Below are 14090 nucleotides of genomic sequence, written 5' to 3'. Positions count from 1 at the left end.
CCCACTGCATGTGGATCCTTACCAACTTGATTATGAGAGACGTTTCACAAATATCTTTTTTATAGCAGTGGTGAAAAGGGGCTGGCCAAGCACAGAAACCTCTCTCACTGAAATATCCATTGGCATACACACATAGGGAGAAAATTTTCTTTTAAAAGGAGAGCTTGTTAAAGCAAACTATACAGATGGCATATAGAGGACTTATTTCCTGCAGCCTCACATTACTAATGTTGTCACTGCTTTATTAACCCCCCCAATTCACTGTTCTTATACATAGTATGCTTGCCTTTGCTTAAAGTGTCAAAGAAGATCAGGACTTGAAGGAACATCTACTCCAACCCTGATGGTTTTAGAGATATGAATTTTGAAGTCGAGAGAATGAAAAGGATGCCTAAGTTTCATAATGAGGTAGAGGTAGAGCCAAGATTAGACTTCAAGAGTCAAGGATCTCTTCTTTGGTCTCTCACATAGCTATCACAATGCATACTTCAAGATGGCTCAGAGAAATCTTGGTGAATGCATGGATCTCTTTCAGATGGGCACTTGCCTTTCTACAGGGAAACACCCATTAATGTCTCTGGGTGGCAAGGTTGGTATTAGGAATATTTAAATTTTACCATCAATGCCAGTTACCCAGGTATCCATGAGAAAATCACTTTCTTTCTCTCATGCTCTCTTGCTCCATCAGAAAAATTCTCTAAGCTTTACATAAGTAAATGTCTAAAATGAGTAGGCTAAAGCTGCAGTGAACTGTATGAAATCCAGTCTAATCTTCAGGGATTGTTAATCCAGCTGTTCCTAGGGCCCTAGGCAAAGATGATTCTGTTTAGCCCACTTTCTTTCTTGTTAAAGCCTTAAAGTCACTAATGGTTTTGATGGCTTATTTGGGGAAAGATATTTAGTATTTGCTGTACTTACCTATAGTGATTCACAATAACCATTGCTCTTTCTCTCTCTTTTTTTGTAGATCTATCACAGCCCTATAACGAAACAGGAAGAAAGTGAGTCAAATTTCTGATCTACTGATATTATGAACTGTTAGCTGTCCTAATCACAGTAAATGTTATCATCAATGATATGTAATATTGATGCAAGTGTATTTGTGGATACCTCTGTATGGAATGAAATTCAGGCCTATTTTTTTTAAAGGTGTTTATTGATTGAATTAAGGAAGTCACTTTATCTTAGCTTATGGGTGGGATAGTAGTAGTAATATAAAGAAACACATTATATCCTTCTTTTTCTAGACACATGATAGAAATTGTGTGCATTTCCAGCCTCACATTTCACATTTGATGTAGCTCATGCCTAAAGCAGACATAATGCAGAGGGTCAAGTAAAAGAATTTTGTGTTATAAGAGTAAAATCTCTAACCACCCTCTCCCCTGAATGAGGAATCTTTCCACCTAAGGCTGATTGAAGAAGAGCAACCAAACCCCTAGTTCTCTCACTGCAGTCTCTTAGCAAGATCATTGAATGCTTGGTAGGTGAGGCTTATTACGGCAGAATCTAACTCTGCTTTTTTTGCTTGAAACAGTGGAGCTGAACGAAGTGGGGTTCAAGTTTGTTAGGAAGTGCATCAATGTCATTGAAACCAAAGGTAAGATATGAACCATAGCCTTAGCAGTGTTTGAATCTGGTCATTCTTTTTTTTTTAAACATAGTTTTATTATTTATTTATTTAAGTTTTATTGACGTACAGTTGATGTACAATATTATATGTTACAGGTATACAACATAGTGATTCACAATTTTTAAAGGTTATACTCCATTTATAGCTATTATAAAATATTGGCTATATTCCCTGTGTTGTACAACATATTCTTATAGCTTATTTATTTTATACATAATAGTTTGTACCTCTTAATTCCCATCCCTATTTTGCCCCTCCCGTCCCCCCAACCCCACTGGTAACCACTAGTTTGTTCTCTATATCTGTGAGTCTGTTTCTTTTTTGTTGTTCACTAGTTTTATTTTATCTTTTAGATTCTACCTGTAAGTGATATTATACAGTATTTGTCTTTGTCTGATTTATTTCACTTAGCATAATACCCTCCAGGTCCATCCACGTTGCTGCAAATGGCAAAATCTGATCATTCTGAATTTTTCCTGGGCAATTTTTCTAAAGGAACAATGATATCATCTATTAGTCAGGACCCGTTTTAGGAAAGGATACTGTTTATAAACCTTGAGTACTAGACACAGTGTTTAAAATTTCCTCAAATTTCAAATCAGTGGTATTTAACCATGTTTGGATAATTTGTGGTTTCCTGCCTTTAAAGATAAAGAGCTTCAAATGGCTTATAAAATATTCTCAAATACTATCTGGCACTCTTCTAATAGTGTTATGATAGTTCCATCCTAAATAAACAAGAGTTCAATTTCTGCCACAACACATATTGATTTAAAATTTTGGGGGGGGGCAAAGTTAAATTCAGGCAAATGTGGCATCAGCATTCTTCCAGGTTGACGATACTCTCTTGTTTCTCTCTGAGAATATTTTGAATGTAGGCAAGTGTAGTTTATGAGCCAGGCCTCTTTTTAAGTTGCTTCAATGTTTCTCCATGCAAAAAATGGCTGTTTGCTTCATATCTGCCACACTCTAGGCCTCTCTTACTTCATTACCACTGCTCAGGGGCAATTTGAAGGTTCATATTTCCTCCTTTATCAACTAAACCCTAGTTCCTTGACAAGATGGTAACACCATTCTCAGCCATCTGCTGCTACTCACCTGAGCATTTTCTTCTATTTACTATAGAGTGTGTTCTTTTCTGTTCAGGTTAATAAGGGCTTGGTACAATCCAAATGAAAGTATGAAAAGAATAATTTGCAGAGATGTTTCAGGACTGTTCCCCTATTGCAGGGGAGGGCTGGAGAGATTGGAGAGAGTAGGGAGACCCTTTCCTGTTTGAACTGACTCCATTGTGTAAGTACCTACTTTCTCTACCCTGAGGGAGATGAAAGCTCTAGTTATATAAACAAAACTGACTTGGTTTTCTTTCCCTAGGGATCAAGACAGAGGGATTGTACCGTACAGTGGGCAGCAATATTCAGGTTCAGAAGTTGCTGAATGCCTTTTTTGGTAACAATTTTTATTTCATAATTCTTTTTGGGAGTTGTCTGTGTGTTAGGAAGAAATGTGGCTATAAGAGAAAGGAGACATTGCTAAAGAAGGTTGTAGAATATATTTTTTAAAGTATTTTCAAACATACAAAAATGAACATTTATTTGCCTATCCTGAGTCAGAGACCATCTTGCCTTGAAACATCTTATTCACTCCTCAAACCCTTTGCAATCTGGATTCTACCCTAACCTCTCCATTGGAACTACTCTGGCCAGGCTTAGAAGGCACCTTCTTGTGAAATCCAGTGGACTCTTTTCAGTCTCTATTTTGCTTGATATCCTTGTTGACCACTCTCTCTTTTTCTAAACTTTCTCCCTACATGACTTCTGTGACTCAATGGTCTCTTGATTCTTCTAACATCTTGTATTATTCCTTTCAAGTGACTCTTGTCAGGTCCTTTTTCTTTTTCTTACCTTTTAAATCTTGTCTGAGTATTTCCCAGCATGCTATCTTTGCCCCGCTTCATTTCTTCCTCTACATGTTTTCTTAATGATTGATCTTTATCCTGGCTATGGATCACATTTTTCTTTTATACATATGTCTAGTAATTTTTGTTGGACACTGGACATCGTGACTTGAGTGTTTCAATTTCGTTGACTTCTTTTTAAGAGTGTTGAATTTTGTATTGCAGGCAGTTATTTGTGGAGCAGCTTTATCCATTTGAGGATTATTTTTAAGCTTGTTAGGATAGATATAAAGTATCCTTTCCTAGCTAGTTTAGCCTTACATCTAAGGTCTGACTTCTTTTGTCTCTTCATTCTTAGTTATTGGAACTTAAACATTTGCCAGCTTTGTGTGAGTTCTGGGTATTCTTCAGCTTAAAGCTTCTTGGTATTTCTTTGCCTAGACTAATGGATTTCCATCCTAGGCACTAGGATTTATATTCAATAACAGACTCAAGGGGACCCATAGCTAAGGGTTTTTCAGTTCTTTTTTTACATAGCTCCCTCCTCTCTGGTACTCTGCCCTGCAAATTCTAGTTTCCTCAGCCTCTCTGAACTCTGAACTTTGATCTTTGTCTCTTCAACTGAGCAAGACTTGCATGCTCAGCTTGAGCTCTCACTCCCCATGCTACCATCCAGAAAGTGTTTTCAGGCAGCAAGCTATGGCGATAGTAGGGCTTATTCTTGTTTTTTTCCCCTCTTTCAGAGTCATAGTCTTATACTGTATGTTGTTCAATGATTACAAACAGCTATTTCATATATTTTGTCCTGTGTTCTAATTGTTATAACAGGAGGGAAGTCTGGTCCCAGTTACTCCAACATGGCCAGGAGTGGAAGTTCCTCTTTGTGGTTTTTACTAGCACCTCTTTGCTTTCAGCACTCAAAAATCACTAGTCCAGACATCATCTCATGAGTTCTAAAATCATGGATTCAGTTTCCCACTGGACCTGTGCTTCTCAAACATACTTAGGTCATGGCACACATTGGAATGATCATATCTGTGTAGCACACTCTGATAAGTGGACAAAACTGATCATGGCTGAGGCAGTAAGCTCCAAAGGCTGAGGAAGTCAGTATTGGAATTTTTGCACAAGATCTCTGTACATAGATGTTCCACAGGTACCTACGTTTTACATGTCCACAACTAAACTCATTGTTTATCTCTTCCTGAAAACCTGTTCTTCTTCCTTTTGTGAATGATGGTGAACTATCTGGTAAGCTCAGTTCTCATAAAGTGTCAGAGAACAAATTGAGTGTGGAAAGCTGCAGTTTGGATAAAGCATATATTTTTGGTCTTTTCTGTGGTGCATACCTTACCTTCCGCAAACCTGCAGGCCTGACATCCTAATCTATTAACACTTGAGGGTGCTGCAGCATCCAGTAAGAACAGTTATGGAGATTTTGCATTGTGGATTACATCATTGGTACCTCAATATCTGTTTCTATTTATCATTTTACACTGTTGGCTTTTAAAAGTTTAAGCTGTGTTATTCCTGGCCAATTTACATTGCATTTTATAAGCTAAAGGACACTTTTCATATATAAAACAGTTAACAGCATGGCCCAGGATATTTAGTCTCTAAAAAATTATTGAACTATTTAGAATTCTGTTTCCAGTATCACTACATTCTTCTACCTGATGTATAATAAGCTAAAAGAACCGCCATGCTGGGCATTCTACTGAGTCTGTTACAGGCTTCAGTAGGACTGAAATGGTTCATTCAAATCACACATGCCAGTACAATTCAGTTAAAGTATCATGGAAAGTGGCTGGGCTGGTGTAGTGCATGTGTTCAACATCAGTCTCCAAATATCAGTACTCATAAGAATATCTGAAAAATAGACAATAGTCTATTACATTCAGAATATTTATATTCTGAATAAAAATATTTATAAGTATTTTATAAAAACAGTGTTAATTTACTTATGTATGCATAAAACTGGTAAACCCTGATCCCTGTCCCAGATCTAATAAATTCTAAATCTGGTGATGATCCTCATTCATTTATTTATTCATTAGCAAATATTTGAGTATCTACAAAGGGCCAGACATTACGCTCAGGGCTATAGATTAAACACTGAACACACCACTTGTATTTCCTACCTTTGTGGGACTTACATTCTATGGAGAAGACTGTCTGTCAGCTAGCGTATAATCTTTAAATATGTAAAGAGACCTCCCTTCTAAGCTTCTTTCGTGTTATGTCTTCTGGAGATTCTCACTGAGATACTCAAAATTGCCCTGCTTCTTTTGACCTATCCTGATCTTTTCCCATACCACTACGAATTGGCTGCCTTGGCTTCATGTAGGCTCACCATGATTTATCCAGGAGAAAGAGCATTCATTTCCTTTTGCCAGCATGATATCTTTTCCTTACTTCTTTCCTTAGGTCTCATGCTCTTTGCTAGTCAAAAAGACACTTCCAGCCACTTTTTTAACCCAAACAATCTGCAGACTGCAGACTACTTTCTCTATGGCATCTCCTATAACACTTGACTGTGGACTTTCTTCTGTTGTTTACTAGAGCCTTCCATACTTCCCCTACCTGAAAATCTGTCTTTTTGACAAATATAATATAACACTAAGTCAAAGGGGATATATCCACAATTAATAATTATTTTTCAATCAGTCTGTTGGTTGGTTAGTCACAGTTCTCCCCTACCCTCGATTGTTGCATGATGCCCTATGTTAATAGATCCTACCAACTGTGAGGAATAGTCTTCACTTGTGCTGGATCCATCCAAAACTACCTTGGTCACAGAGAAACTAATTTGATTACCTCAGAGGCAGTTTGGTACCACATCTAAGAGTTCTGCTTCTTCACCCTTTACCAAGTCATAGGCATTTCATTAATGATAATGCCTACTGTTATCATTGTAATCTTGATAATCATAATTATGCTCATGATAATGCCAGTGTACCTAGCACATTGTGGTAACTCAGTAACTGTTCCTTCAATGGAACTCTGAGATCATGTTGTGCTTCAGAGACTAAGTGTTTTACAATGACTGGAGCAGAGGGGTGAGATGGGGCGTGGAGAGCAAAGAGACTGGATATATTAACAGAAGTCCTTGATGAAGTTGAACCTGGCTAGGAAACCATACACAGAAAAGCATTGTTCCTACAATACTATTACCATGACAGAGGCCTACTGAGCCAAACAGAGGAGAAATTGGCATGGTGAGTGAAGTAACTAATCACTAAGATGTTATTTGGTTATTTAAATTTCTCCTTTCACATTCATGCTATTAGAAGAAAATACATTTTATTTTCAGAAACCAGTGGAATATCACCTAATATAATCATATGTAGAGAGTTAAATAGAGTAGAAGCGTGCACACATGGATGATAGTAGACATTTTTTATTGCCATACTTAATGCAAAGTATTCAGTACCTGAAAACTTAACTTTAGTATTAAACTCACATATATTTAGACAAAAAGATAATAAGTCTATATTAAACAGAAGCAACTTCAAATTATATGAGCTCTTTGGCTGAAGGAGAAAGAAGTTCATTAGAAAATAAAACAAAAGCATGTTACACTCCACTTCAGTAGTCCCAGAACTTGAACTCTATGCATTAATCTTTAAAGCAATTCTATATGTTAATAATTTTTATTATACTCTAGAGTAGTGGGGATCTTTAACTTTCAATACATATCAAAATGCTTTTATTCCTAAGTCCAGATCTGTGTGTGTACATATATTTTAAAAATTCATGTAGGTTCTATACATTAATCATGACTATACTTACTAACCTAGATACTTTGATTATTCTCAGATTATGCTTGCTTTGAACCAGTACTGCTGGAGGCCAAAAGAATTTACCATCTATATGTAATGTTGTCCTTTAAAAATTATTTCTTATTTTTCTTTAGTTTTGAAGCTGACTTCAAAAACTTTTAGAAATAAAGTTTGTAGACTGAATATTTTTTCTATTGTTTTCTCAAGATCTGAATATCTGAGGTCAAATTCATCTTTAGATCCCAATGAACATATTGCCCTTTCTTAGCATTACTGTCAATATATGAAAGGTGGGATAAGAATTTTTGTTTCAGGGGTATTTTAATGTACAGAAAATAAATTAAAGCTGACATATGAATCTGGCAACCCCCTCACCCAACTTGCTCCATGCTGCTGGGTTTCTGATATATGGACAGTCTTTCAGTTATCTCACCATGAGTAAGGAACCAGGGAATGGTTCACATTAGTGTCCTATTGCTGCTGTAACAAATTGCCAGAAACATAGTGGCTTAAAACAACACAAATTTGTTCTCTTACAGTTTAAGAGGTCAGAGGTCCAAAATCATTCTTATGGAGCTAAAACAAGATATTGGCAGGGTTGGATTCCGTCTGGAGGCTCTGGAAGATAATCTGTTTCCTTGCCTTTTCCAGCTTCTAGAGGATGCACATTTTCCTTGTCTCCTATGTGCTAAGCATTGTATTAGGTGGTCAGTACACAGCAGAGAACAAGGCAGACAAAAATTCCTTTCCTCGCAGAGCTTAGAGCCTTGCAGCAGCTTTAGTTCATGGACATAGTCATACATTTTCCTCTCAGAGTAACCTCTGGAATATCCCAGATACAGGGTCCTGTTGATGTCTGCTGGCAGCACAAGGACATAAAACAGTATGAAAGAGAAATCACAGTATTCCTTTTGGAATAAAATAGCCTGTTTCTTGAACCAAGATCTTTCATATATTTCTATGATGCATGTAAGGAAAATATATTAACTTAGGGATAATGTAAAACTATTCCTTTTCCTGATGTGGAGTATATACCTCATTTCCTCTGTCTAAACTCCATTTTTTTTTCATTTTCTTACAGGTCTTATTGTCTTTTGCCTCCTTCTGTCTTGACTTATCGACACTTTTCTCTTCCCCTGCATCAGCAGGCAGACTCTCAACCACTGTACCACCAGGGAAACCCTCCTTTTCTTTAGACCAGTCTTACAATTCTCTCCATCTCATTCATTGATTCACCCAGTGTTTATTGAGTGCCTAGTTTGTGATAGACACTGGAGTTTATGGCTACTGTTTATCTCTCTTTATTTGTTCTTTTATCCCATTCTTCCCATATCCCTTGCATTCTATTCTTTTCTTTTTTAAGCAATGCTTTTATTTTTTTAAATTTTTATTTTATTTTTTATACAGCACATTCTTATTAGTTATCTATTTTATACATATTAGTGTATATATGTCAATCCCAATCTCCCAATTCATCCCACCACCACCACACCCTTGCTGCTTTCCTCCTTTGGTGTCCATATGTTTGTTCTCTACATCTGTCTCTCTATTTCTGCCCTGCAGACTGGTTCATCTGTACTATTTTTCTAGGTTCCACATATATGTGTTAATATACGATATTTGTTTTTCTCTTTCTGACTTACTTCAATCTGTATGCCACACTCTAGATCAATCCACATCTCTGCAAATGACCCAATTTCATTCCTTTTTATGGCTGAGTAATATTCCACTGTATATATGGACGACATCTTCTTTATCCATTCGTCTGTTGATGGGCATTTAGGTTGCTTCCATGACCTGGCTATTGTAAATAGTGCTGCAATGAACATTGGGGTGCATGTGTCTTTTTGAATTATGTTTTTCTCTGGGTATATGCCCAGTAGTGGGATTGCTGGGTCATATGGTAGTTCTATTTTTAGTTTTTTAAGGAAGCTCCATACTGTTCTCCATAGTGGCTGTATCAGTTTACATTCCCACCAACAGTGCAAGAGGGTTCACTTTTCTCCCTTGCTTTCTATTCTAATGTACTATGACTATTGATTCGCTTCCATAAAATCTCTCCCATTAGCTCATATTGGAAACGCTTCCAGACACAAGTAGCAAAATAATAAGAAATGAAAGATTAGTCTTCCCTAGATCAAACCTAGTTATCATCTGGGAAAATTGCATTTACTGAATGCTCAGGTAGACAGTACATGCCCTAGCATTTTTCTATGTTTCTTCACCAGATGCCTGAATCTCTAGGAATCTAGTATGCAGCACAGTGGCTTACACAGGAAATATTTGTGGAATGAATGAGTGCTGTAGTGAATTAACTAATGATATCCCAAACTAATAACATAATGTAGACAACAGCAAAATCCAGCTATAATTCCATATTTGTATATTCCCCACGTATCCCTAATAATGGTACAAGAAATTGATTGCCAGTTACTTTGAGCAAAGTTCCACATGCTTTTTCAATTAAAAACAAAGCAAAAATTAGAAACCAACACATTTGTAGAATAAGAATCCTCAGCGAGTCCCACTATCATGTGAATACATGTTCTAAATTGATTTCATGAGTTGATCAGTCTATACTTGCACTCACAATTTTGCATTCCATGGTGGGTATATCTACTGTTAAAAGATAAACTGAGGCATATTAAAGTTTCTAAAAGTTTATTTGAGCAAAAATTGATTTGAATCAGGCAGCACCCATCTAGCAGATAGAAAGGAGCTCCAAGGAGCTGTACAAAATGAAGCCTTTTATAGGGAATGGGGAGCAGGAATAAGGAAATATTACTGGTAAAATAGTGGGTTGGTTATTACAAGGTTAATTTCCTTTAGGGGGTAACAGGGATCTATCAGGTAGATTCCTTAACTAGTGTTGATCATGTGATTCCTGACTAACCAGATTAAGACTGCATTTCTGGGAGAGCAGAAATTGTAATTATGTCTTAGTTTGGTGACATGAGGCTTAGCATAAAAGACTCCATTTTGGGCCTGTTGTTTTTTAATTGTACAAAATGCTGTACAGTATTGAGAACAGAACAAATAAGTCATGAATGAAAGCATAAAACCCATCAATAATGGACAAATTTAGCAATAAGGATTTTTTATACCTCAGAATTAAAGTAAAGCAATAAATGTTTCACTCTTTTATACTAATTTCCAATGTTGAACACATTTTTTGTACCTATCGCCTATCACATTCTATTGAAATTATTTCTTCATGCATGTCTCTCCCATAATAATTCCTTTTTCTCAGAAACAGGTACTATTCCATATATGGCTTACTTCATACTATTGCACAAAATTCCTACCTTATATAGTTTCACAAAATACAGCTGCTGTGAATCTCTACAAAGAGCATTAGTACCATTAAGTTATTTGAACTGACATGTAATTAATATTTGGGCATAACAGTTAGTAATTAGCAAGTCATTATTTATTTTTTTCGTATGGAGGCCAGAATTCTCAAAGATGCCTAAATCCCAATCAGAGGCAATTCTTCATTTAAACCATGTAGATGATAATGGGCAAAGGGGAACTGTAGCTCCTTTTCTCTATTTGAGGACATCTTTTATTTGTTCTTCCTGTTGCCCTCATCACTCCCTCACTGCTCTTCCTTTGCTGTCCAGATAATCACATCTAGCTTTCCTGAAGGGTCTTCTTACCTCGGTAGTTAGTTCAGTTTTGATTCTTCTCCCCATCCCATTCATGTTTTTTTCTTTTTTCTTTTTTTTTAAGCATCTTTATTGGGTATAAATGCTTTACAATGTTGTGTTATTTTCTGCTGTATAACAAAGTGAATCAGCTATATGTATATATGTATCAACATATCCCCTCCCTCTTGTTTCCCCCTCCCAAACTCCCTATCCCACCCCTCTAGGTGGTCACAAAGCACCAAACTGATCTTCCTGTGCTATGTAGCTGCTTCCCACTAGGTATCTGTTTTACATATGGTAGTGTATATATGTCCATGCTACTCTCTCACTTCTTCCTAGCTTACCCTTCCCTCTCCCCATCTCCTCAAGTGCATTCTCTATGTCTTTGTCTTTATTCCTGTTCTGTGCCTAGGTTCATCAGAACTGTTTTTTTTTTAATTCCATATATACGTGTTAGCATACGGTATTTGTTCTTCTCTTTTTGACTTACTTCACTCTGTATGACAGACTCCAAGTCCACCCACCTTACTACAAATAGTTCAATTTTGTTTCTTTTTATGGCTTAGTAATATTCCATTGCATATGTGTGCCACATCTTCTTTATCCATTCATCTCTCGATGGACACTTAGGTTGCTTCCATGTCCTGGCTATTGTAAATAGTGCTGCAATGAACATTGTGGTACATGTCTCTTTTGGAATTATGGTTTTCTCAAAGTATATGCCAAGTAGTGGGATTGTTTGGTCATATGGTAATTCTATTTTTAGTTTCTTAAGGAACCTCCATACTGTTCTCCATAGTGGCTCTATCAATTTACATTCTCACCAGCAGTGCAAGAGGGTTCCCTTTTCTACACACCATTTCCAGCATTTACTGTTTGTAGATTTTTTGATGATGGCCATTCTGACTGGCGTGAGGTGATACCTCATTGTAGCTTCAATTTTCATTTCTCAAATGATTAGTGATGTTGAGCATCCTTTCATGTGTTTGTTGGCAATTTGTATATCTTCTTTGGACAAATGTCTATTTAGGTCTTCTGCCCATTTTTGGATAGGGTTGTTTGCTTTTTTGATATTGAGCTGCTTGTATATTTTGGAGAGTAATCCTTTGTCAGTTGCTTTGTTTGCATATATTTTCTCCCATTCTGAGCATTGTCTTTTCGTCTTGTTTATGGGTTCCACTGCTGTACAAAAGTACTTAAGTTTCATTAGGTCCCATTTATTGATTTTTGTTTTTATTTCCATTTCTCTAGGTTATGGGTCAAAAAGGACCTTGCTGTGCTTTATGTCATAGAGTGTTCTGCCTATGTATTCCTCGATGAGTTTGATAGTGTCTGGCCTTACATTTAGGTCTTGAATCAATTTTGAGTTCATTGCTGTGTATGATGTTAGCAAGTGTTATAATTTCATTCTTTTACATGTAGCTGTCCACTTTCTCCAGCTCTACTTATTGAAGAGGCTGTCTTTTCTCCATTGTGTAATCTTGCCTCTATTGTCAAAGATAAGGTGACCATATGTGCGTGGGTTTATCTCTGGGCTTTCTATCCTGTTCCATTGATCTATATTTCTGTTTTTCTGCCAGTACCATAGTGTCTTGATTACTGTAGCTCTGTAGTATACTCTGAAGTCAGAGAGCCTGATTCCCCCAGCTCCATTTTTGTTTTTCAAGATTGCTTTGGCTCTTTGGGGTCTTTTTTGTTTCCATACAAATTGTGGATTTTTCTTTTTATAGTTCTGTGAAAAATGCCATTGGTAGTTTAATATGGATTGCACTGAATCTGTAGATTGCTTTGGGTAGCATAGTCATTTTCACAATGTTGATCTTCCAAACCAAGAACATGGTATATCTCTCCATCTGTTTGTATCATCTTTAATTTCTTTCATGAGTGTCTTATAGTTTTTATCATACAGGTCTTTTGTCTCTTAGGTAGGTTTATTCCTAGGTATTTTATTCGTTTTGTTGCAGTGGAAATGGGAGTGTTTCCTTAATTTCTCTTTCAGATTTTTCATCATTAGTGTAAAGTAATGCAAGAGATTTCTGTGCATTAATTTTGTATCCTGCTACTTTACCAAATTCATTTATGAGCTCTAGTAGTTTTCTGGTAGGATCTTTAGGATTCTCTATGTATAGTATCATGTCATCTGCAGACAGTGACAATTCTACTTCTTTTACGATTTGGATTCCTTTTATTTCTTTTTCGTCTCTGATTGCCATGGCTAAAACTTCCAAAGCTACGTTGAATAATAGTGGTGAGAGTGGGCAACCTTGTCTTGTTCCTGATCTTAGAGGAAATGCTTTCAGTTTTTCCCCATTGAGGACGATGTGGCCTGTGGGTTTATCATATATGGCCTTTATTATGTTGAGGAAAGTTCCCTCTATGCCTACTTTCTGCAGGGTTTTTATCATAAATCCATGTTGAATTTTGTCAAAAGGATTTTCTACATCTATTGAGATGATCATACAGTTTTTATTCTTCATATGGTGTATCACATTGTTTGATTTGTGTATATTGAAGAATCTTTGCATTCCTGGGATAAACCTCACTTGATCATGGTGTATGATCCTTTTAATGTTCTGTTGGATTCTGTTTGCTAGTATTTTGTTGAGGATTTTTGCATATATGTTCATCAGTGATATTGGCCTGTAGTTTGCTTTCTTTGTGACCTCTTTGTCTGGTTTTGGTATCAGGGTGATGGTGGCCTCGTAGAATGAGTTTGGGAGTGTTCTTCTGTCTACTATATTTTGGAAGAGTTTGAGAAGGATAGGTGTTAGCTCTTCTCTAAATGTTTGATAGAATTCACCTGTGAAGCCATCTGGTCCTGGGCTTTTGTTTGTTGGAAGATACTTAATCACAGTCTCAATTTCAGTGCTTGTGATTGGTTTGTTTATATTTTCTATTTCTTCCTGGTTCAGATTTGGAAGGTTGTGCTTTTCTAAGAATTTGTCCATTTCTTCCAGGTTGTCCATTTTATTGGCATATAGTTACTTGTAGTGATCTCTCATGCTCCTTTGTATTTCGGCAGTGTCATTTGTTACTTCTCCTGTTTCATTTCTAATTCTGTTGATTTGAGTCTACTCTTTATTTTTCCTTGATGTGTCTGGCTAATGGTTTATCAATTTTGTTTATCT

General features: G+C 36.5%; 1 protein-coding gene across 1 annotated transcript in view; it reads left to right on the top strand.

The window, feature by feature from the left end:
* The window catches only part of OPHN1 (oligophrenin 1), a 450814-nt gene that overhangs the window by 237582 nt on the left and 199142 nt on the right, over positions 1-14090 (top strand). The window contains exons 12-14 of the mRNA XM_024737336.1: positions 968-1001; positions 1538-1600; positions 3008-3082. Of these exons, the coding sequence (XP_024593104.1) occupies positions 968-1001; positions 1538-1600; positions 3008-3082 (172 nt within the window). The remainder of the gene's footprint in view (positions 1-967; positions 1002-1537; positions 1601-3007; positions 3083-14090) is intronic.

The sequence above is a fragment of the Neophocaena asiaeorientalis genome, unplaced genomic scaffold (assembly GCF_003031525.2).
Source record: "Neophocaena asiaeorientalis asiaeorientalis breed wild unplaced genomic scaffold, Neophocaena_asiaeorientalis_V1.1 scaffold372, whole genome shotgun sequence".
Taxonomy (NCBI): domain Eukaryota; kingdom Metazoa; phylum Chordata; class Mammalia; order Artiodactyla; family Phocoenidae; genus Neophocaena; species Neophocaena asiaeorientalis.
This window is presented reverse-complemented; position numbering and strand designations above follow the sequence as displayed.